This window comes from Oryzias latipes, chromosome 5 (assembly GCF_053564925.1).
Source record: "Oryzias latipes strain Hd-rR chromosome 5, Olatipes_Hd-rR_3.1".
NCBI lineage: Eukaryota > Metazoa > Chordata > Actinopteri > Beloniformes > Adrianichthyidae > Oryzias > Oryzias latipes.
Window position 1 is genome coordinate 3,846,981 of NC_136241.1, and position 24,899 is coordinate 3,871,879.

The 24,899-nt window shown below is 42.6% G+C and overlaps 2 protein-coding genes and 1 long non-coding RNA gene across 3 annotated transcripts; 1 reads left to right on the forward strand and 2 right to left on the reverse strand.

Annotated features, from left to right (window-relative positions):
* Nucleotides 1–1,614: 1,614 nt before the first annotated feature.
* On the forward strand, nucleotides 1,615–10,167 carry LOC101167698 (uncharacterized). The gene is made up of 5 exons (XM_004068543.5): nucleotides 1,615–1,858; nucleotides 3,873–3,961; nucleotides 6,159–6,249; nucleotides 7,633–9,718; nucleotides 9,800–10,167. The coding sequence occupies exons 1-5, from the start codon at nucleotides 1,780–1,782 to the stop codon at nucleotides 9,894–9,896; spliced, it is 2,442 nt and encodes an 813-aa protein (XP_004068591.1). The 5' UTR covers nucleotides 1,615–1,779; the 3' UTR covers nucleotides 9,897–10,167.
* On the reverse strand, nucleotides 7,899–12,257 carry LOC144992100 (uncharacterized). Its single transcript, XR_013655899.1, has 3 exons — nucleotides 12,116–12,257; nucleotides 11,466–11,543; nucleotides 7,899–8,037 (listed from the first exon to the last, which is right to left on the reverse strand). It is a non-coding gene; the product is annotated as an uncharacterized LOC144992100 (long non-coding RNA).
* Nucleotides 12,258–12,549: 292 nt separating this feature from the next.
* On the reverse strand, nucleotides 12,550–23,700 carry wdr77 (WD repeat domain 77). The gene is made up of 10 exons (XM_004068467.4): nucleotides 23,229–23,700; nucleotides 22,865–23,050; nucleotides 21,845–21,983; nucleotides 20,731–20,780; nucleotides 20,515–20,585; nucleotides 18,447–18,504; nucleotides 13,582–13,653; nucleotides 13,399–13,507; nucleotides 13,258–13,326; nucleotides 12,550–13,182 (listed from the first exon to the last, which is right to left on the reverse strand). Exons 1-10 carry the CDS (start codon nucleotides 23,335–23,337, stop codon nucleotides 13,041–13,043), a joined length of 1,005 nt encoding a protein of 334 aa, XP_004068515.1. The 5' UTR covers nucleotides 23,338–23,700; the 3' UTR covers nucleotides 12,550–13,040.
* Nucleotides 23,701–24,899: the final 1,199 nt, after the last annotated feature.

Genomic DNA, 24,899 nt, shown 5'->3' on the forward strand with positions numbered 1-24,899 from the left:
ACAAATATTAACTTTATTTAGCCACAGAAACCCTGTTAAGGCCCGTACACACCGGGACGAATATTCGCCAGGCGTTATTCGCCAGCGTTTTTCGCCACGTTTTTTGTGTTCACACTCAGGCGATTTTCGCTGACGATGAGTGGAGTGAACATGCAATTTCATTCCCTGACATTAGATGGCGCTTAATGTAAACAGAAATACTCCTGTACACAAGGTGGCGCTGCGCAAATTTAGGCTTCTTAAAGTCGCTTTTCACTCAGAAGAAGAGAGCAAGTATTTACACGCTTGTCAGAATAATACAAAGAAAACGTGAATATTTCAAGCACCAGTAGCTCTTACTGGTGCTTGGTTCGGGGATATTTTAGAATGTCCGTCATTATTTCTTCGCGGCAGTGTAGACGCTACTTGGCGTCTATCTTCTTCGCTGGTATGTGTGCTCAGCAAGGCAGTTTTGTGTTTGAGCGCCCCCAAGTTGTGTTTTACTGTAACTTCAGAAGCTCCAGACACGTGGGCAAAAGCGCCATTCTCATTGGTCGAATAGATTTCGACGCGTCGGAAAAAAAACCGAACCCGAGGCGTTTTTTTTTTGACGCTTTGACGCGTGGCGTTTTTTCGCGTCGGTGTGCACACTCTCTCATTGGTGCCCTTTGTTTAGTCACGAGGCGTTAAGCGTCGGCGAAAATCGCCGGTGAAATTCGTCCCGGTGTGAACAGGCCTTTAGGGTCTAAAACAGAAAATAGCCTTGAGCTTTGAGTCATTTGATGCAGCTTCATTTTGAAAATGAAAAAGCATTTCTGTTAATCCGTTTTAATTGTCAAATTAGACATTTCTAAATGAATTTTGCTACACATTTACCAGATAATTTTTTGAAAATGAAATGTCAAATACCCTTTTCATTATCATTTTAAATAAGTGACAGAATAAGCGGTGTTGAAGAAGAAAATGAAAAAGCATTTTGGTGGATTGCTTTTTCACTTTAATTTTGAGTCAAAAGTTGCAGCTTTATTTTGAAAATGAAAAAGCATTTCTGGTTTTTATTTTAACTATGCCACAAAATCGCTTCCATACATCTTTAGCTATAGATGTCTGCGCACGCAAAGGCAGCAGGGAGGGGGTGTGTGTGGGCCGGTTCAGATCATCAGAGCGACTCGCCGCCTGCAGGCTGTGCATTTGGGATGAAATGCATAAGTGGTACTTCCACAGTCTATAATGGCTAGTGGGGTCGGCATGTGTTGGTCTGGTGGCGCCACTGTACTTATGTGAGCAAAATCAAAGTAAGAAAAAAAAATAAAAAAAGCAAGATGACACAACGCATGCAAAAACATTTGTTTTGCAAAAATATTTTTTGAAAGCAAAAAATACAAAAATCTTCAAAGCAAAAAATATTTTTTTTGAAAGCAGATATTTAATATTTTAATTTGCAACTCAGAAAGTTTTGTGTGCAGCGGGGGGGGGGGGGGGGGGGGGGGGGGCATAAATATCCCTCCATAAGGAACGGGGCTCACAGAGCTCTGCAGGTGCCACCTGTGCTGGAACGTGAAAGGTGAGTCCAGGCCTCACCTGCTGCTCGCCGGGCGGGGGCGGGGCGTGTGTCTCTGTGGGCGGAGCTTCCCCACTTCCTGAGCCCGTCTTGGACAGTGTTCTTGGAGCAGATCCTCCTGCAGTGCGGCGCTGCACCTGCCGCAGAAAACAGCCTCTCACCTGCGCGTTTCCCCGGATGTACATGGAAGATGAGTCTCTGACCCGCTGAAGTTGACGAACCAGAACCAGACAGCAACGATGAAGAAGAGGTCGCTGAACCTTCTGGGCCGGAAGAGCGAGTCCCTGTTCGGGCCCAGCGTGGAGGTGGCGGACAGAGGTGAGCAGGTTTACTGGAAAGTCGAGCAGGAATGAACAGAATGTCTCCAGATCCACCTTTGCACTTGGAGCTGTCTGAAAACAGACTTCACATGTTAGTGCGACTCTACTACAGCTGATTAGATCTTCACCAATGCTGCTGTTACATATCTTGGCTTCTCGCTGCTTAGTTTATAACTAATAAATAAATGTTAATCAAACGCTTTATGTTGGATTTTTACTAAATAAACTAAACAGCTAATATCCTTATGTGATGTAGCTGTTTCTTGATGTGTCATTTAATAATGGATTTAGAATAGACATTATACTATTATGTGTTATTGGGACCATGAAAACAGAAAACATGTGGTTGTCTCTGCTTAAATGTTTTAGGCTATTTTAGGCTTCGATTGTAGTAGGAGTATTTTATTGTTTTGAAAACAGCGTTTCTTTTTATCAGCTCATGATCTTCTTCTCTTGTTGCTGGTGTTTTCAGCCATTGTTCTTGTAAAGCGAGATGTCTGGTCTCTTGACCTGAACTCCCTCCTATATGAAATATATCGTCTGTTTTTCATCAACTAATCCGTATGTTTGAACATTTCACTGGACCTGCTTCAGTTATGCGTCACTTTTAGTCACGTTACGTTGAATTTTGAACGGATCTCCATCGTATAACACCTGTATGGATGTTGCTGCGCCAATGAAATCCACCCGTTTTGTTGTTTATTCTCTAAAATGATTTCCGTCCTTTCAGATTTGATCCTGACATTGACAGTTCAGGTCACATAATTACATAACAAACTAAGAACAATGGGTAATTTCAAGTTTTGAAATGGAGCTGTGTGTGAGTTATTTTTTATTTATTGAATAAGGTTTAGGGCTCTTTTTAATAGTTTTGTTTTTACTGGTGACAAGAGCAATTGCTATGCAAAATTTCCAAATGACAAACATTTGTCTATTTAAATCAGGATGTGGGCCATGAATCATTTGGTTAGACTGGTTTGACACCCCAGCTTAGTCATACTGCAGTGATATGGAGCCACAACCTGGCATTTTTAGTCTGCAATGTGAAATCCCACAGATACAGGAAGTTTGAGGCAAAACTCTTTGCTTTCTTCAGCCGCTTTTTGTTGAAAAAACTGCCAAAAAAAGTGTGGCCAGAAGAAGCCGAGGCTTCACAGAGACTCAGTGCTTCTCAGAGAAAAGTGTCCACCCAGTAATTGGACAAAGAGCGTGACACCGAATGACAAAAAAAGACCAACTTTCTGGCTTTTCCTTTTTTTCTGGTCCGCTCAGCTGCACCACAGTTTGCCTTTGTTTGTTTGTTCATTTAAGACAGGCAAAGCCTCTATTAATGTAACATTTCAAAATGCAAATTTACAAGATTATAGCCTTTAGGCTAATTTCCATCTTCGGTCCCTAAAGACAAATGAAATCCCGGTAGAAAGGATAACAGAGAGCAGACAACAGCAGACACAACGCAGATGGGGTCGTTAATAACTGTAAATTCAATAAACAGTAGCAACCACCAAGGAAAAAGTAGACGAAGAAGAAGACAAATAAATAGATCAAGTAAAATAGGTGAACAGATGTGACAGAAAATCACTGAGATGTGTGCAGAGGTGGCAGTTATGATTTCTGGTAGCCATTGTTTTATCTGTTTACTGTGTACGAGTTGATCATTCTCTTATTGTTCTGAGAATTTGCTCTGGAAAACTTGAGTCTGTTTAACTTTTAGGTCCTTTGCACATTTAACTAGAGATGTAAACCCTATAGCAGAATTGAAATGATAAATATGTTGCTTCACTTTGTTCTTGCACTGTCATGTAGGCATTCAAACATCAGAGGAACCATGTTCAGGCGTCACCCCACTTAATCTGACTAAATGGCCAAGCCTGAGTGCATTTAAATGTTGTATAACTGAGTCCCGGTCTGCACGTGATGTTTCTGTGAGCAGAATTGAACTGCAGGCACAGCCAATAAAACAAGCATCAAAAGTAGTTTGTGTGAAGAAAAATCCCTTTTTTTCTCCTTAGATAACGTGGAGTTTAGGGTTGTACCTTCTGCAATTCCTGAGTCGGGGATGGCCAGTGTTCGGTCCAGGCCCACAGTCAAGCACGTCCCTGTGAGTACATTTATGTTCTACATTTTTTGAGCTTCAGTAACAAGGCAGTTTTCCTGTCATGGGATCAATAAAGTTCTATTTATCTATAATCATTGATTAATAAAGTACTAGCCTTTTGCCAAATCTTACATCAGTGGAAGATGACTGCACCGCACAAAACCTGTTTTCAGTTTGAAACCATTGTTCGTTCATTCAGTCATATTCTAAACCCGTTTTGTCCCTTTCGGGGTCACGGGGCTGCTGGAGCCTATCCCAGCCACTCCTGGGTGAAGGCAGAGGGTCATCCTGGACAGGTCACCAGTCTGACGCTGGGCCGCAATCACACACGCATTCACACCTAGGGACAATTTAGAGGAACCAATGAACTGATGAAGTGTGTTTTTGGACGGTGGGAGGAAGCCAAAAGAAAACCCACGCATGCAAGGGGAGAACAACTTGAACTGGGGCCTTCTTGCTGTGAGGCAAGACCACTAACCACTGCGCCACCATGCAGCCCCTTGTAAGCAGGTTATACAAGATGTAGTCCTTTTTTGATTTACAAAAATATTGTTTTTCAGTCAAAACGAATCATAAATTGAATCCTAATTTTTCAGACTGATAGGAATCTATTCAGGAAGTTGGCAGTCTTACTCTGCCCTCCATGAAGCTCCACAAAGGCTTGGAGATACCAGAGTCTGATATCAATTCAGGAAAACATTTCTTCTCAGATCACCTGCTTAAAGACTTTACAAAGCGGCAGCGGGATGTTTCCGAATAGAACTTGAGATTTGAGCCGGCAGCCATCTGAGCTGCTGACTTACTTTCCTGAGCTGCATCCCACGTGTGCTTGGTTTTCCTGCCGTGAAACCAGGGCGGCGTGCAGAAAGTACCCATGCTTTGAAGAAGAGCTTTACAAAGCTCCCCCACAGGCACCAGGAACTTCTGCTGCTAAATTTGCTGTGTTTTTATTGTAATTTACTCAACTAAGTGGCAATTTGCAATGTTAAGATAAAAAGTAATCAATTGAGCCTCCCACCGAAAGCTCAGTTTCACTAAATTTGTGTGGCAGCCACATCTATTCAGTCAGGTTAATCGATGTGTAATAGGTGACAGGCCTCTCATTATCTCGTCATGGTGTGAACAAATGCCTCATCTGCCCTGCCGTTCCCACACCTTGTTGTTTGGGAGTGTTTCTGTGGCATGTGGACGTGGCACGCCCAGCAGCTCATGGGCAAGGACGGCTGTGACAGCAGAAAGTGAGTCACGGTGCAGAGAAAAGGCAGATTAAACCAAACCAGATCACACACTTTTCTCAGCGTCGCACCCTCGGGCTGCCATGCAGGCCTTTGAAACGTGCAGCTATGCAAGACGCATTATTAGCAAAGCTGGTGTCATGTGGGGTGTGATCACAGCAGACACTATTGTCGATTGACTTTGTTAACGCAGTCCGTTAAACTCGTTTTAATGGAGGTATATTGCAGCACATATTGTTCATTCCAACTGCAAGCTAATGAATTTTAGCTTTAGTTTACAAACTAAATAAATCAAAATGAGCTTTCAGCCTGATTCCCATTTGAAGTAAGAAGACATTAATGTTGCGAGAAGGATTTTTTTCAAGCAGCAAATATGCAGATCAAGCATCACAAGATCTCTCTTGTGTCAACACAGTCTGTGTTTACGTTTGACGGGTTTGGTCTCATAAAGTTGTCGGCTGCATTTTTTCACCTCTGGCTCACACACGTAGAGATGTGCACACAAACACGCAGGTCTCTAAGTGACAGCCAGGGATTCGGAGACAACATAGGTGGGTCCATCGATTCAGCAAGCGTTGCTCATAACCAAATAACGTGCCGGTTCATTGCTCCACCTACAGATTTGTTTTCACTAACCTGCCAGATTAGGTTAGAGATGTATATATGTGTGGTGAAAGTCTGTTTCTGAGGCCAGGGATCTTCTTCGGCATCACCTTTTAATGCTCTTCATTCACTCTGGTAATGCATCATATTCTGGAGGAACATCAAGTGCTGCAATACCTGAAAACTGGTTGGGTCGCCTCAGGAATAAAGTCTTGCCAGCAAAAACTTTGGGGAAAAAACAGGAAAGGATGTTGTACAACAGAATGTTCTCTTTTTTAATGATGTTCTGTTCTGTTGTTTCACGTTTGCGTCTTGTGTCAGTGGGTTCAACGTTCTGACGATGTCTGGATTCTTCCTCACAGTTCTCCTTGGAGAGTTTTCACGGACACGCCGTCCCAACTCCCACAGTCCCTGTCCTTCCTCCTGCCAGCGGTCCAAAGGTCAACGGCTCAGGTAACCAACCCGCCAACCCTCAGTGTTTACTTTAAGTTAAGAATGCCTGCAAGGCAATCGTCCCTGTATTTGGAAAGGCTGAGGTCATTTATGGTTCTTCTAGTCAGACTCGGCTGATGGATCACAGCTATCAGAGGGAAGGAGAATTCAGGGCAGGTAAATGTTTGTCCAGGCTCAGTCTCAGCCCTGGAAGTGTCCAAACGGCAGCAAAAATGAGAGGAAATGTGTAGTAAAAAAGACACCAGGAATGTGTTCTTTATTTTAAGCTTAAATGTGTGTTTTTAATCATTTTAGGCTTTAATGTGGTCCAAAAAATAAGAAGAAAACAATGACATCACAGTGGGCAAAACCGTCAAAACACAAACCTGGCCAAAATCTCTCATGGGGCTCAAATGTCTTATAATCCGCCAACCAAATCAAAATTCGCGTGTTGGGATATACAAAGGAAATTATTATGGGATAGCCACAGGACTAACACAGCTGGCTATTTTGTGGCAAAGTCTGGAATTTGTTAAAAATTTCCCACAATATGATTTGTTTAAGCGATCTTTTACACACATGCCCCCAGGTGTGGTCTACAGCCACAACTGCCGACCTTTGACCTCGGGAACAGGCCGCCATCTTGGATTTTCCTAAAATAACACCTTTAGTACCTTTTACAAATTACAACTCCTCTTAGGGAGTTTGAACTATCACCTCCTAATCCCACTAGCATCATTGGGAAGCTACTTTAGAAAAAATGTTACAAGTTGTAGATTTTGAACAGTTTTAGTGTGGCGAGCTTGAAAAGTGGCGTTCCCCTGATGCTCGCACATATAGTGAAAATTGTACACAGGAGTCACTGGCTCGAGCTGAACGAAACAATTTAACATATGATGCATCTACATTACAAATGTGGCCGTGGTTAACAAAAACTTCAATTGCCAGGGAAATTTAAAAGTTCCGTTTGGCAGATTCTTCTAAAAATGACAGATCTGTTTGTCTCCCCCAGGCAACCATGACATAAAATGGTTGCTGAGAAGATAAAACCAACAGACAAGACGCCATTGTTTAAAAAAGTGTTTTTTTTCCTTTCCATTAGTTAGTCACTTGCAGCTCTAACCAGGGCGGCTGGGGAAGAGGTGGAGAATAAGGCACATGTACAGTAGTCCCTGCTCACCTACCGGGGTTGGATCAAAGGCGGCGGCGAGGGCAGGGGCTGGTCCAACAGCAGCGCTTGCGGCTTTCCTTTTAATTTAGTTTTTCAGCTTTTACCACCATTTCAACAAGAGTGAACTGAACTTTAACCGGATCACACAAAACATTTCTTTGAGTTTAGGTTAAGAATTATTTTTTTTAAATGACCTTCACCCAGTTTTCTTTTTTTGTTTTTGTTTCCTTCAGTTGTCAAAGATCCGCTGCCCAACGGGTCGGTTCTGAGTGGGCCTAAAGTCTCCAATAGTGGCGCATTCGTTCCTCCTCCTCCTTCAACGGCACCTCCGCCCCCTCCTCCTTCAGTGCCACCTCCAGCTCCTCCTGACATTTTCATCCCGCCTCCACCCGACTTCCTGGGTGACCTCAGCACTCTAAACATGTCAGCCCTTCAACCGCCATCAATGCCTGCACCAAATCCTCCTTTCACTCCACCACCCACAAAGCAAGAGGATTTATCCCTACTAAAGCCGCCTCCGATGGCTCCACCCAAACCTCCATCCACCAGCTCCACTGGCTCTTCATCTTCTGCAGCCGTCTCTGGCCCACCACTCGCCCCAGTTTCCAAGGCTGCTCCACCCGTCTCAGCACAGCCTCCTGCAGAGAGGCAACACAAGACTTTCAAGGCTCCGCCTCCAAAACCTGTAAGAACATCGTCTGCATTCATCATCGACTCCCCACCTCACACTCCTGCATCAACCCCCCCCCAAAGCTCAGTCACCGCCTCCACCTTCAATCCCCAAATCACAGCAAAGGTTTATGACGTTCCAAAGACCACATTTCTCAAAGAGAGTGAGGATCACAGCACGAAGCCTAAGCAGATGTTGATCCTTGAAGACCCTCAATCTGGGGCCCCCGTTACTGTGCTTGTGAGCGGAGACACAAAAAAACCCACACTGGTAACACCCCCCACCAAACCAGTGCCTAAGGATGTGGAGAAGAACTTGGAAATCCTCCAGCCTCCTCTGCCTGAGACGAACAAGGAACCCAAAACAGACACAGTGTCAAGTCAGTCTGAAACCCCTAAACCGCCGGAGTCTCCAAAGCTTCAGCCAGTGACCAACGTTCACCTTCAGTCTGGTCCAACTTACAGCCGCCATGCCAGTCCAATCCTGGATCGTAAGCTTCGGAATCTGAGGGCCAATGAAATCTCAGGGGTGCGAGAGGGCTCCTCCTCATCTTCGTTATCTCCGTTAGCTCTCTTACAGGCAGCCAAAGAGAGAGAGAAACTCAGAACAAGTCAGCCTTTGTCACGAGAAGGCAGCAACACGAGTGAGGCCTCCAGCTCTCACCGGAGCTCCTCCCCTTCGGAGTCCTTCGCTGGCACGTCAATAGCCGACCCTCCAGCTCCTGTAAGGGTATTGGACGGCACAAAGGCTGCAGTGTCTGCAGAACATGCACAAGTTCAGACTCCCCAAAAACAAAGCGGCCCCCTACCAACCCGGGAACACAGGCCTTCCTCTGATCCGGCCCCCAGCAAACCCACAGCATCTTCAATAGGGAGCAACTTGACAGAGCAGACGTTCAGCCCTTCATACCCCCAAACCGAGGAGCTGGATGTCCCCCTGCTGCCCCCGCCCCCAGAGTTTGACGATTTCAGCGAAATAACCGAGCCCCCCCCCACCGTCTGTTCACCTGTACCACCAATGAAAAATAGTACATCAACCGAGGCCCCTCCATCTCAAGTCCCAGCACCTCCTCCCAACACTGCAACCCCCGGTAAAACAGCACCTCCTCCCAACACTGCAACCCCCGGTAAAACAGCACCTCCTCCCAACACTGCACCCCCCGGTAAAACAGCACCTCCTCCCAACACTGCACCCCCTGCTAATAAAGCACCTCCTCCCAACACCGCACCCCCTGCTAATAAAGCACCTCCTCCCAACACAGCACCCCCCGGTAAAACAGCACCTCCTCCCCCTCCAACGCTCCCACGACCTGACAAACATGTCAAACCAAAGCCTCAAGTCCAGACAAAGCTCAAGCTGGAGCACAGTCAGCTGCCAACGGCTCAGTCTCCCAGCCAGGCGACTCTTGTCAGCATATTACAAAGGAAAATGTTGGAGATGGACCAGAAAATGACACCGATGAAGGAGGCAGAGTCCACCGATGACTGGGTCACCAGTCCGTCCGACGAGGACAAAAAGGTCCCAGTTGTGCCGAGAGCCGAACCACAGAGCCAAAGCACTGCTGTTCCCAGCAAAGCAGCAACTCTGAACATGAAGGAGTTGGAGAGCAAAGTGGTGAAAAAGTATCAGAGCAGCAAAGCTCCTACCAGGTAAGACTGGCAGCTTTCAAACAAACAATGAGCGGCTGGCACGTTTGTTGATGTTCACTCTGTGTGTGCTTCCCCTCACAGCAGCGAGCCCAAATTCAAACAGCAGTACGGCAAGACCTTTAACATCCGGCCTGGAAGCAAACAGCCCATAACTCTGGTTACTAATGGGGATGCTTAGGGAGCGGAGTGTGGCTTTCATTTTCTTGAATCATTTGTTGTGTAGAGGTGTTGTAGGGTTGCAAATGTAAAATAGAATAATGTACAGTCTCTTGACTAAATGCCTTTCTGCTGTTACACGTGTGATATTTAAGTTTTCTGAAACCAATCAGAATCCGTTCCTCACATTTACTGATCTGAAGCGTCATGTTGCTGTTCCACAGTGACATTTCTTAGCTAGAAGTGTACATTTGAGCTTGTATGATAGTTAATAAAAAGTTTTATGAACATTACGTGTTTGTGTTTAACTTTCTGTATCTTTCTGTATCAATCAATCTTTATTTATATAGCACTTTAACATCTGCCAGACATCCAAAGTGCTGCACAAGTATAAAAACACTAAAACCATAGATAAAATTCAAAGAAGCACAGTAAAACGATAACAATAAAATCATCATTAAAGGAAAACGCACACAAAAAAGCTTCCTAATTATCATTCTCTCTGGTGTTAAAAGCCGATGTAAAAAAAATAGTTTTTAGCAGAGATTTAAAATCATTTAAGGATCTGGCAGATCTAAGTGACAGGGGAAGACGATTCCAGAGTTTAGGAGCAGCCACAGAAAACGCTCTGTCCCCCTTGGTCACAAGTCGAGTCCTTGGAACCACTAAGAGCATCTGGTCTACAGATCGCAGAGCTCCACGAGGACAATGGCTCTGCAGGAGCTCAGAAAGATAAGGAGGTGCCAGACCATTTAAACATTTAACAACCAAGAGTAAGATTTTAAAATCAACTCAAAATGAAACAGGCAGCCAGTGCAGAGAGCACAGTGAGATGTGGAGAGTGGAGAGACTGGTCCATCCCGGAATAAAGGGAGTTACAATAGTCCAGTCTGGAAAAAATGAATGCATGAACAACCCTTTCCAGGGTGTCATGAGGGAGATATGGCTTCACTTTACAGATTAATCTAAGATGATAAAAGCTGGACTGGACCATTGCACTAACTTGTTTGTCAAATTTAAAACTGCAATCTAAAGTAACCCCAAGATTCCTAATAAAAGACCGGTTAGAGTCTAATGACCACTCTAATGGCACTGCTGCATCCTGTCAGAAGGTCTGTTTTCCCAAACAGAAGGACCTCGGGTTTACTTTCATTTAAGCTGAGGAAGTTTAGGTTCATCCAGGCTTTAACCTCCTCTAAACACCTTAATGGTTTCTCTACACACTTGTAGAGGGTAGATAAATCTGGTTATCATCTGCATCACAGTGATAAGACACATGATGTTTTTCAAAGATGGAGCTCAGTGGAAGCAGGTATAAAGAAAATAAATTGGGGCCTAAAATTGAGCCTTGAGGTACCCCATGTCCAAGTGGGACCTTTGTGGATGAGAATGGTCCCAGATGGACAGAAAAACTCCTATTGGATAAGTAGGACTTAAACCACTGAAGCGCTGTGCTTTTCAAACCAACGGAGTGCTCTAATCATGAGAGTAAAATATCATGATTCACTGTATCAAAAGCAGCAGTAAGGTCAAGAAGGATTAAAACGGCAGAAGTTCCAGAATCGATAGTTAAAAACAAATCATTGCATACCCTGAGTAGAGACGTTTCCGTACTGTGACGTGCTCTAAGACCAGACTGGAATTTGTTCGTGTTGTATTTCTTCATGATCTAGAACGTATTTACATTGAGAAAATGGAGATTGCATTTCAGAGTATTTCTTTATTGAATCGCTGTGAATCAGGAGCAGACAAAAAAATGCAGGTGGAAAAAGCCTGTAGCACTGACAGAAGTGCTATACTTGGGGAGCCAGTAGATCAATTTGGAGGCTTTTACTTGCAGACGAATATCTGTGTTCGTCTTTGTTTTCCTTGTCTGAGCTTTGTCTGATTAGCTCCAATATTGCAATAAGACTTACTCGGTTCCCACAATGCACCTGAATTTCAAATGCTGCTCTGCAAAAACTCTCCTACAAAACACTTTTTCCCATTTTGTCAAAAAAAAAGAATAATCACGAGTAAAAGACCACTAGGAACGCTTTTCCAATACATCTAAAGATGATCAGAGTTTGACTTTAAGACTTAGACTTAAGACTTTTCTAACCATATTTCTGTTTTCTAGCCAGTTCTTTAAAAACTATTTACAGTTTAACTTTTTAGACTTCATTTGGTCACAAACTCCCTTTCAATTTTTAATGCAGATCAGGTTGTCTGAACAGGGAGTAACATTTAAAAATAAGTTACCTTCAAGTCCAGTAAAATAAGACCTTCCAAATCCCATCTAGTCCATTAAGCAAAAACGTTGGATCATTTTATATAAAAAAAAAAAAAAAAAATCAAGATTAAAGAAAACTGAAGTCATCCTTCATGAAGGTGAGATCCTGTAAAAAGATTAGCAATCAGCAAACATTCTGCAGCAGCCGTGTCTAAACTGTGTGATGATACTTTACCAACATAGAGCAAGCTTTATCAAACGGACAGCAGGCAGACGTGCGGCTTATCTTCATGGCAGAAAGCCCACAGTTCTTTAACACACCAGACCGGTGGACATGTCTGTCCTATAGAACACTAACTCCTCTACTTCTGTTCATTCATCTGCGCCTTAACACAGGCTGCACTAAAAGCTTATGAAGGGGCTCCTTCTGATGGTTGAAGTAACACCACCCACCAGCCGAACGTGTCTTTGGACAGCTTTTATTGTGAAAGGATGCAATAAACAGAGGATAATAAATGTGTTACAGTATGGCAGTCGACACGCGGGAGAAATGATGACTGCATGTTTCTCAGAATGAGGTCACGGTACGTAAATGTCCATTCAACCAAATCAGCCTGAGGGTGCTCTTCTGTGTGATCAGGTCCCTTTGGGGTTTAAGATGCTGCAGAACTCTTTTCAAACTATAGAACATTCTCACTCATCGCCCTCCCCACCCCCACCCCCCACCTCAGGTTGTACACATGTGAGACAGGAGTCCGGCAGAAAAGAACAAAACTGAAAGCATTTAAAGGCGTTTTACTGCCACCTGGAGTCAGAGTGGTGGAAAAACGTCTTCCTGTGCTTAGTTCCAAAATAAAAAATGTGCAGCCGTTTGACTGAAATGTGCATTTAAAGATACAGAAATCAACACTTGAAGGACCTATGAAAATCCACACAGAAACTCCCACAAAGTTGTTAGGGGTTAGCAGGTCCAGCTGCTGGATCCACTGTGTGGTGCAGAACGAGATGATCCCAGCCCACAGTGGTGAGGCTGCCGGAGTCGCCATGGCGCCAGCACACACCTTTGACAAAGTCCCGGTGTCGCCGATCTCGATGTCTGAAATAAACAAATGCGTGGTTTCAGTTTGACTCACACACCATTGGAGCTAAAGATGAAGAAGAGGAAGCTCACATTTCCTGAAGGTCAGAGTTCAGAACAGCGAGAGAGCCGTCATCGCTGACTGAGGCCAGAAACGAGGCGCTGGGCAAACACAAACAGCATTAGACAGAGAAGGAAAACACTCCAGTGCGGTTTGACGCGACAGATCTGAACCTGTGGGTGGAGAAGGCGAGCCCGTTAACCCTGCGACAGTGAACCTGCTCCACCCGAGAGGCTTCTGTCCCCAGGAAATCCTTCACCCGGACACTGCCCAGTTCATCGCCTGAACAAAAAACAGACAATCCCGTGAACTGGAACTGGAAAACGAAAAGGAGCAAACCTGCTCATTGAACTCACCAACAGCTATTGTACTCCTGTGGTGGGGGTGCCAAGCCACAACGGTGGGGGAGCAGCTGGCAGGGTTGATTTCTAAGATAAAAAGTGTAGGACTGATTACTGTTGAAGAAGAGAAGAGTCCAGGTGCTTCAGGTTCTCACAGCTTCTGCTCTGGAAGCCTTCAGTCCTGGAGGGCTGAACTAGCTACAGGAACATCCACCACTCTGCCTCATTACGCTCACAGTCAGCTCTGACCCAGCCAAGTTACTTCCTGATTGTAAAGCTGGAGTGTCTAATTCCAGGCCTCGAGGGCCGATGTCCTACATGTTTTTCAGCAAACCTGCCTTTAACGCTCCTTATTGGCTAAACACTAAGGCTGGGTTGATAAAATGGATCTGAATGAATCCAAGCTTAATAAATCAGTAATTGATCTATTAAAGTAGATATCGATCTTTTATGCCCGTTCTTTCCAGTGACCTAACGCAGAACAGCAGTAAAGCCAACGTCCACTAGCTTGATGCTAACGTATAATGGAATTTCCCATAGGATTGCTAATGCTAACACTTGTTCAACTTAGACATTGCTGACTAAATGAGCATCTTTTTTTATTCACAAGCATGAATTTTCCAAAGTATTCTAAGGGAAACCTTTTAACCCTTGTGCTATCCTAGGCATTTTACCATTGGGAGTTGGGTCATCTAGACCCACTAGACAGTGCTCTGAACCTTTTTTCTTTAATGATTTGTGATCTTCACTGGTGTCCATGGATTACATGAAATCTTTCCACCTTTGTCATGGTAGGGAGAACACGTCACTGTAAGGGTCATCTAAGATAGCACAAGGGTTAAGGTAATCATTTGTGGTCTAAAGCGCAGCCTTCTTTTACCCAAATCTACTAGAATAAAGTGTAATGCCATAGCGCCAGCTCCACCTAGTGGTCACAGTGCAATGCCCTCCAGGAAACCCAGAACATAAAGATTCTGTTTACAATTTTTAACAGTATGTGAACTAGGCCTGCACAATATACCGCAAATTTATCGTTATCGCAATATCCAGCTCTGCAATATGCATATCGCAAAAGACGGTGAATATCGCAATAAATCGCAAACCCAAAATGTGTTAAAACAATCTTCTAGCAGCTTGAAGCATTTAACGAATCAAATAAATCCCTTTATGCTTTGACCAATCAGATGGACGCCTTCCCATTGTTGACCAATCAGATGGAGGCCTATTATGTTAACCCTGGTCCTGAAGAGCCTCAACCCTGCCTGTTTTCCAGCTCTCTTTAACCAGCTTGCTGTTGATTGGCTGACTCAAGTGATTTCACATCCTGATTGACTGAACACACCTGATTTTGGTTATCATTATCGAGCAGTCTAGGGAGAATTGGAAAACAGACAGGGTTGAGGCTCTTGAGGACCAGGGTTAGCCACCCTGACGTTTGTCCCCCATGTCGATGAGGGTCATTTGGAGTATAATTTTTAAACTGTTGCAATGAAATGGAAATGATGTTTTTTTTTTTCTATTTGTTTATTTACCGCAAATTTATCGTTATCGCAATATTGATCACTAATATCGCATATCGCAAGTTTTCCTCATATCGTGCAGCCCTAATGTGAACTGTTTTAGATTCATATTAGTATCTTCAAAACATAGATTGTTAGTGTTTTTATACAAATATGTCTCAATGTGTAAACCATGTAAATACTAAATTGAATCGAGTGGATTGAAAGAATTGTCAATGGAATCAATTTTGGAAATTATTGGGGATACCGAGCTCTAGGAATCACCCCTGATCCAGGTAATCAGCAGCAGATGAGGCAGGTCTCGAGAACAGTGTTTTTCAACCAGTGTGTGTGCCGCGGCACACTAGTGTGCCATGGGAGATGGTCAAGTGTGCCGTGGGAAATTGCCCTCATTAACTGATCTAAAAACATTTTTCATCTCCAGGAAATCAGCTCTTTGTTCATCCAAATAGGCCCTGATAAAACACTGAGTATTTAGGAATATAAAAGATCTTAAAATTACTATTTCTTTGTGTTTATTTAATTCTATTAAAGACATTTTGATAAGAATGACTGTACCGCGATTTACCTGCAGCTATGACAGTTTGCGGAAAAGTCCCGTCCCTTTAACTGTCTCCGCCAATCATTCTTGAAGGCTTAATCACATGTCATCAGTCTGACCAATCAGAAGTGCTTAAAGTCTTCACTTCCTTGTTCTTAATTCTGCTGATAAAGTCGCTCAGTTCTAACAAAAATACCAGCTAGAGCTCGTCTTTAGCGGTGTAGCTTTCCACAGAGTCTGGTGTCAGACCGTGGAACAAGTGAATAATACAATGAAGCTCAGAGACGCTAGTCTTTCTGCAAGTTTTCGGCAATTTTCACACTACATCTCCCATGATGCATTGGCTTAAAGGGCCAGTGTCCCAGCGCACAATGAGTTGTCCTTGTGAAACGTCTTGAAACCACAACAAACAGTTTCTAAATTTTCTAATTTAACTTTCATTTCATCTCTTAGAAAAAACAGCCGCAACTTCCTGCTTTTCCGGACACAATTGTCACAAAAATGCACGTGAGATTGCGGGCGGGCGGGGGGGGGGGGGGGGGGGGGCGGGGCGGCGGCGCTGTCCATCAATACAGACCATGAATTTCTGCTTTTTTTTTTTTTTTTTGGATGCTGGTGTGCCGCGGGATTTTTGTCAAGGTTAAAGTGTGCCGTGGCTCAAAAAAGGTTGAAAAACACTGATCTAGAAAACCAGCAGCAGGAGGCCGGACCTCCAGGCCTGGATTTGGACACCCCTGGTGGAAAGCAATCCCCTCCCTGTCATTTTACAGTCTCTGAAATGTAATGTGTTCCTTTACTCCTGCAATACTTTAAGAAGCAAAAAATAAAACAAAGTTTGATTTGGAGTAAAAATGACTTCTAGCTAAGGCTGCAACTAGTATTAGAATACTCAGAAATCTGAAATCTGCTCCAGAAATAACAAGTATGAATATTTGTGACTTCCGAAATCCCTGATTTGTGATCTTTCCAAATATAGTAAAGTAAAAGTGTACTTTAGGAAATGTAACTATCACTCTGAAATCACAGAATAATGTTAGATTTGAGGTATAAAAACTCACTGGAAGTAAATATATCTTCAAAGTAAAGTGTCACTCAAGTTAAAACTATTGAGTGTCAGAAAATGAGACTGAAGTTCAGTTTACTCAACTAAATCGTAAAAAACTATTTCGTTTCAAATATAGTCAACAATTTGGTTTCAAATAAACATGTAAAGGATATTTAATGAGGAATATTATGGAAATGTTGTGATGCCACGTCATGCGACTGTCTGCCAGCATGGTGGAGAGGTTTTACCAGAACTGCAGCTTATTTGGTTTTTCCACTCCAGGTGAAAACGGTTTATAAAACATGTTTTCTGTTGGAAACACTGCTGGCAGTTTAGAGAAAAGGACTGCAAGGTTTCTATTTGTTCCATTTTTATTGAGGTATTGCTCTGTGTTCATTTCCTTCTACTCGTCATCGACCGACTGGAACATCGGTCAGTGAAACTTGGAGGATGGAAAAACTGTGGAGAACATTTTTCAGGGTTTGTAGTCAAATGATCCTGAATAACAGATGTTTCCGTTTTGTTTCCTGCTGAAGTTAACCAGAAAGTTGACAGAAAAACGTTTGAGTGATGATGTTGGAAGTGAGAAATATTTTTTTTCCTTCTAAATCTTTGTCATTTGTTTGCTCTGATCTCCTGTTGTAATCAAAATATAGAACGGAAGTTGATTAAATGCATCTTTTAGTGTAAATGGCACACATACAACCATCATTCAGACATATTTATAATAGTAAGGATCGTGTTTTGATCTGGTTTTGTGAATCGAAGCACGTCGCCATCTTAATATCAATCCAAAGCCCTATTTTTAGGCCTCTGCACAATAAACCATAATCTTATCGTTATATCAAGCTGGGCAATACGCATATCGCAAAAGTCTGCCATAATTGCGATATATGGTTACCTTAAATGTGCTTAAACAATCTTATGGCAGCTTGAAGTATTTAACGAATCTAATAAATCCCTTTATGCATTTGACCAATCGGATTAAGCCCTTTGATGTTAGATGCTGGCCTCCTATGTAGACGAAGGTCTTTTAGAGTATAATTTAAGGTATGTTGACTCTTACTTCAATTAAACTGTTGCATAGAAATGAAATGATGCATTTAGATGTTGTGCTATTTCTTAGTGTATCACAAGTTATATCATCATCGCAATATTGCTCACTAGTATTGCAAATCGCCAGTTTTCCTCATCTCGTGCAGCCCTATTGTCCATCTTTGGTGATGTGTAAGCACAGACTCAACCATCGGCTTTCGTCAGTTTAGCCCAAAACTCATGAAAACAAAAGCTTTCTACACAGAAAACTGATCAGATAGAGAACTAGCATCCTAAAACAGCACTAGCTAAAAAGTGCCTCCTCGACAACAAAACAGACTCAAGATGTGAAAAAACGAAACATACTTCTCTAAATTCAAGTGTTTGGGTGTAAAACCTAAAATGGAAATTTGTCTTATTAATCAGAGTTAGAAAAGAAGCAGAACATGATTTTGTTTGTGGGTTTTTTAGGTTTGTTGAAGCCTCTGTGTCTGTTTCCTGCCTTCCTGTTCTTTGGAGTTAATTTATAAAGTCAGTTACTTCCTTCTGCCAGTACTGCCTGGCTCAAAGAGCAATCAAAGAAGAATTTCTGTCAAGGAAGAGACAGAAAGCAGCTCATCTCCCTGGACGTCATGGCTAAGCTATGGGACAGTGATTTGAGAAAAGAGCGGGTCCGGACACAATCATCAAAACGTATCCAACACCAGTGGACATTTGTCCTGTTCAGCAGACGTCTTACCTATCCTGGAGGCCGGTTTATCTGGTTTCCTCATATCCCACATCAGCACACGGCCGTCCTGAGGATCCAAAACAAAGACTGAGTTTACATTCCAGTTTTTTTTTTAATTAGCAGAAGCAGATTTTTTTTAAAACAAGGATGGAAAAACAAAGAAATATACGAATATACGTCCTAATCGGAGGGATTGTTCTTCGTGTATTTCTTTGTTTTTCCATCTTTCTTGCACGCCGGCTTTTTGTTGTAGAATTGAATTACCCAGAAGTCTCTTGGCCTTTTGGGAATCAAGTGAATTGTTTAACATTTCAGTTTCGAAACAGTTCGGTTCAACTACGTGCGTCGTTACACCCCCATCAGTGATACTCATAAATGTGAAAAGATTCATCACTACTGATTTCTCACACTATTAACAACAACAACAACAAAGCGAGACACAGATATCAACGTTCAGCACTTCCTTCATCTCAGTATTTGTTACATTTTCGGATGATCCCTTACATCACTACATTTCTTAGGGAAAATGTCCCATTTTCACCATGTTCCACCATGTTTATCAATTATGTAATGCTAAAGAAAATCAACTTACATATTTCTAAATCTTCTCACATTTTGATCTAATGACCAAATCTGCAGCGTTTTAACCGAATCATAACTGCTACATGTCATGATTGAACACTTTTCTTCAATATTTGAATTCAACTTTGTCATTGCACTGCCATGTATCCACTGATGACGTCTGGGATCTTTTTTTTTTGGTTAGTTTTTAGCCCACGTCTGTTTATGAATTCACTGTACTTTTCTGGCACTTTGTCAAATGTCTCGGATGCAGAAGAAATGTCTTTCAGCACCGACTGCACGGAGGGAAAGTGCAGCACATTTTTTCTTTGTAAATCAAGAGAGACAATATTTATGGTTTTCACAACGTGAGTCATCTTGTGCCAGAAGCCGAAGAATACCGGCTGATGAGCGATGCAGAATGTGCAGACATTTTGAAAAGTCTGGGTCAGCTTTACAGTGAGCGATGTTTTAGCGATGTTTTAACGTGCACGCATGGCTGAAGAAGGTCCGTCGCCGATCCTGACTCATCAGAAATCCTTCTGGAACATTTCTGATGCTTTGTAAAACATTTATTAAGATGCAAAGAACATTTTATTGCTCAACATAAAAAGTTGTATTTATTTATTCATTGACCGAACCGTAGTAGGAGTGTCACTCTGTCACTCTGTGCCTTAAACCTGCGAGCCGTTTTTCCCCTTTCATCAGTTAAATATGGGAGATCCTGCAGCATCAGGAACGGCGCGTCAGTCGAGCAGCAGCGGCGTCTTTGAGCATCGCTTCTTCCAGAAAAGGCGGGTTTCATTTATCATTCATTCACCTCGATGATCTTCTTCAGCTCATCAGGATATGTGAGTGAGCTCATGCCATAAACCGACGGAAGCAGCTGTTGGAAGCAGACAGGCCGGCGTGCTCTTCATCTCCTCTCCCCTTCCTCAGAAATTTTTGCAGCACCTCAATTAGTGCATGTGAAACCAAAAATATTGAAACGCCACTAAGTTTGTATGTTAGCGTAATAATGTCAAATTGTTTAATCTTGTTTTGTTGTTACGAGTGTTGTTGAGTGGGGGATTGGATTCTTATAAGCATAAGCTTCTTCCATTTCACTTTCAAATCGTATTTTTTAAGTCGTGCGTAGACTTATTTTTCATTTAATGTAAATTTTGATTTGATTTGAAATAAAATCTTGTTCTTTTTACTCCATCAACAAAATGGTTGAGGAGTTCTGCTCGGCTCCCATCAACCTTTTAACAGGATATTAGGTCACTATTTTTGACACAGTAAAATGTATTCATCCTATTAATTTGTGAAGTCCTGGTGACAGAAACGATCAAACTCTTCACCGTCACAGAAAGAGAAAAACATGCGGCTGCTGACTGACAGCCTGCAGAAAACAAATCTGAAAAACCACAGAAGCCAGAAGAATCTAAGCAACTCGTCAAGCCCCGTGGGAGGAAAGAAAAGGATCCCCAGGAGCCCGAATGACCACATGCTGACAGAAGACATCATTTCATACTTGGCCACAGGAGACGAAGAGGGACGGATCTGTTGGGCTGCAGGTCACACAGCTGACGGGCCGAGTGTGAACTGGACGGAGAGAGAGAAAGTGTTTGTCCTTCTGCAAACACCACCGTTGATACACTTCTAACACACAACTCGACTTAAAAATCATCATTTACACTCCTGGTCAAAAGCATAAACAGGAGTGCTTTGCCACTGAAGGCTCTCTTACTGTTGTAGGTGGTCACAGCTGCTTCCTGACTGAGATCCCACACTTTAATCCTGCATTGAAGAGAATTCATTTATTTTAGGAAAAATATCCGAGTCACAACATTTCCACGCTCCTAAATCTTCCAGTCGGCTGTCAGTGAAATGATTGTGATGTCATGACACCCGGATGATGGCGGATGTATGTATCAGAGGATGTTCGGTTGGCCGTTCTGCATGTCAGTCAAATGCTGAGGAGGATTATTTGCAGACAGATTTTTTAAAACATATTTTTATCTAATGTTTTTTTTGATGGCCCACGATTTACCCACAAGTCTGATGAGTTAGAGGATGAATCTCTGCTGTTTCAACACGACTGCACTTCAGAAAGCAAAGTTCATACGGACAAGAACACCAGACTGGTGAAGAAGCACTAGCCTAGATTTGTTTTAATTCAAGCTTCTATTTTACAATTTGTAATGTTTCAATATTGTGTTGGTGTGTATTCAGACTGGAAAAATCATTTGGTATGGATCGAGGCCTGAACCTTGCATCTGGTCTGTATTCAGGCTCCCGTCAAGCGCCTCTTCACCCACAGGCCAGGAATTACGAGGGCGGGGCAAAGCAACTAGAGACAGAAACTACGGAAGTCCTCCAGTTTGCAATCCTTGTCGGGATGGTTCACTTAATAAAACTTTATATTTCGCTCATTCGTTTTTGGCGCCTGTATTAACATCAGGAACAATTCTTTTTACTGCTCCTTTGGTACGGCGGAGGCATCCTGCAAGACGCTTACTGGCAAGAAGATGGTACGAAGGTACGACGATGAGGGTCCACTTGGGGGGATTCAGACTGAAAATTTGGTCCGGATTATTGAGAGAAACAAACTCTGGTTCACTTGAAACGGACCAAAAGTGTCCAGTCTGAACACATCCTAATGTTCTTTTGAGCTTAAAACTTTTCAAATGATCTTTTTTTATTTATTTACAATCTGGTTTTTCATTCACTAAGCTGATCCTGATATGAACCCATAGTGGAAGTAGTTGTAGCAGTAAGGGGTGAACTGACATCACATCAAACCCTCAGAGTTCTGAGTGGATACTAACGTTTCAGCGGTCTAACAGACACGGCAGTCTGACCTGCAGTCCATGCTGCCGGTGACGGCGCCGGTTGCTCCAGTGGGGCTCACGGTCGTCACGATGTGGTCGTGCTCGTGTTTGGTGAAGCGACTAACCAGCAGCCGCTCATCTTCTGCCAAATCCCAGAGCTCTAGAGCACCTGAGGACAAGAAGCAGTTCTGTCCAAACACAATCCTGCCAACCAACAGAACACTGCATCCCTGTCTACTGATGTCAATCTGTCCCAACACACTTAGAAGTACATTTTTCTTACACACGGATGACAGCCTAATATTTAATTCAGTGACAGACCTGATTCCATTAAACAAAGATGCAGGACGGAGGCTGCTAAGGGACAAACAGGCGTAGATGCAATCACTGAACTGTTATTCTGATTCACTAAAAATGTTGGAGGAAAAAAAACAAATGGAAAATACAAATGAAGCCAAAAGAAAGAAAGGAGAAGAAATACTATGACATCTAAATGTTAATAAATAATAATATTATTGGGGAGAATTCTGGCTAAGTTAATAAAGTTCTATAATCCGATATAAAATATGCAATTATTACTGGAAAAATCTGAGAACTTAGAAAATCCGTCCCTTGGCCATAATCCTGCGGCCCGACTGGCTCCATGGGATGTTTGTTCCACAGTTCAAATCAAATTAAACTTTATTTATAAAGCACCTGTCATACATCAGTAAAACAAAGTGCGTTCAATTTAAAAATAAAAACGTTTCACTTAAAACATCCCTCTGAGGAAAACATGAATTTTGCAACAAAATGTTAAAGAAATAAAATATATAAGGTAAAATCAGGGATTAATACGAAGATAAATAAAACTTATTAGATGAGAATAAAGTAAAAATGAGTTAAAAAAGACAGATAAAAATGTGGAAAAAGGATAAATACTTAAAATAATGTAAAACAGCAAATGAATATGTTCTTACATTTGAAGGAAAAGCCAGTTTAAGTTATAGCAGAATGTTTGTAAAGTATTGAACATTGAGTTTTTAGTTGTCAGGATCATTTGAGACGCACCTGAATCTGAAGCAGCAACAATGGCCTTCTCAGTGACCCATTTGACATCAGTGATCCCTGCCTCCGTCTGCACGCCAGCCCTGCAGAAGCCCTCACTGGGGGCCTGCTCAGGCTCCCTGTAGATCCACACAGACCCCTGCCAGGTCCTGCCCGAGAGGCTGGAGGCGCCCAGGAGCAGCGTGCCGTCTGCAGAGGACACAGCACGAACGTGGGAAGCAGCGTTTCTAAAGGTTACACACCAGTTTACAGCCGAACTAAAGAACTGAGCTGAATATATCAGGACACCAACAAACCCCCAGTCCCATAAATGAAAAGCACGTGGTTTATGCCTGTGACCCACGGTTAGCGCCTTCTCTCTTCCTACCTGCTCGGTACTGAGCCGCGCACAGATGCTTCTCCATGCACGCCGGAGCGTTTGGGGGAATATTCCACCGATTTTCCTTGATCATATTTGTGTCGACTGCACTGTTCATCCAAAAAGCAAACTTTAGTCTAGTTTCCCACTAATTCAGATGTGGTTGTCCGCAAATCAGCTACACAACCGTTAACGCTAGCTAAGCTAGCTGCGGCCAAAGAAAAGCTCGTATTTTCTGTTTAGGCAAAATAGAAATATACACCTAAAACGCATACGAGCTTAAAATAACATTTCTAGCGAAAACAATGGATACGTTTTCGCGTCCCGAATGAATGACAACGAAATAATAATGCATTAAACACGTGGGACCGGTGGGGAAAAGGTCCCTTAGGCGTTTGGAGGACTTCTTCGTTGGTGTTTATTGTTCTTTTCCTCTTGTGCGTTTCCCGTCTGCACTGCCCCCTGCGGGCAGAGAAGGTGAACTACAAGGCTTCATTTCAATCAATATGAGAGCTTTCTGTATTAGTGGGTGTGTTTGGTCTGGCACAGGCGCGGGTTGGTGGTGGGCAATGATGATTTATTGTGAGTGTGAAATGTGACGGGATCTAACCAGGTTTTAAAATGTTTTGTTTAAAATAAATTATCCACGTTTAAAAAAAATGTGTTGCTTGGTTTTATCTGAGTACTTGTTCCAGCAGATGTAGTTGAATAAGTCAATTTGATTAACAACTAGCCTCAGACAGATCAATCTGGTTGAATCGTAGGAAAGCAAATCGATTAAGTCGATTAATTGTGCCACCCCTGTGACTCGAACAGCTTACAGTGACTGAGTTTCCTGTACTTTGGGATGTTAACATGATCTGGAAGCAAAAATTGAGGTGTCTTTCTAACTGAGAAATAAGTATGAAATTCATTTACTGCCCATCCATTCAGAACAAAGAGGTTGGGACAGCAATGACATGGTGGAAAATTCAACACAAAGTCCAGCCATCCATCCATCCATCTTCAGAACCGGCTGAATCCATTTTGCAGTCGTGAGGTTGCTGGAGCCTATCCTGCTACTGTTGGGAAAAGGTGAGGTACACCCTGAACAGGTCACCAGTCTGTTGCAGGGTCCCACAGGCATGCACACAGACACCTAAAGGACTATTAAGTCATAAAACAATTCCATGAAGCGTGTTCGTGTAAAACGCATAAATAAAAGGACCCAGCTGGGGTCTGAAATGGATAATTTTAGGAATTGTCAGTAAACAAATGTACAAAGCTTTCATTTATACATTCCCAAAAATCCCCAAAGAAATTACATAAGGATGCAGAAAATTTAAAAACGATCTGGATTATATGGTATAGAAGTTATACATTTGTAAAGCATGACAGGTCAATTGTATTGAGGGCTGTAAGCTGTAGCTTTGTGCTATGTACACCAAGAAAACACAAAGTTTTTTAATTGTGTTCATTAGGACACAGTGAGCCCGCATACACATATGTGCTAGAGCGTAGCATCTCTGTGATTATTGTTTGATAAATTTTAAGTTTTTACATATGAGAAGGAGCACGAGAATCACTTGTGGCTCACAAGGATCAATTTCTGCTGTTTTGCACAAATATTTGTTTTTTTCTTTATGTGATGGTCAACATAAAAAATTGTAAGTATATATTTTAAACTATTCTTATTTATTC

Excerpts from the sequence above, each read along its gene's own strand:
- LOC101167698 (XM_004068543.5), top strand. The coding sequence starts at position 1,780 with ATGAAGAAGAGGTCGCTGAACCTTCTGGGCCGGAAGAGCGAGTCCCTG. Across the intron at positions 3,962-6,158 it reads CCACAGTCAAGCACGTCCCT|TTCTCCTTGGAGAGTTTTCA; the intron begins GTGAGTACATTT and ends TCTTCCTCACAG. Across the intron at positions 6,250-7,632 it reads TCCAAAGGTCAACGGCTCAG|TTGTCAAAGATCCGCTGCCC; the intron begins GTAACCAACCCG and ends TGTTTCCTTCAG.
- wdr77 (XM_004068467.4), bottom strand. The coding sequence starts at position 23,337 with ATGAACAGTGCAGTCGACACAAATATGATCAAGGAAAATCGGTGGAAT. Across the intron at positions 21,984-22,864 it reads TGTTGCTGCTTCAGATTCAG|GTGCTCTAGAGCTCTGGGAT; the intron begins GTGCGTCTCAAA and ends TCTTGTCCTCAG. Across the intron at positions 13,327-13,398 it reads CTCGCCTTCTCCACCCACAG|CGCCTCGTTTCTGGCCTCAG; the intron begins GTTCAGATCTGT and ends GTGTTTGCCCAG.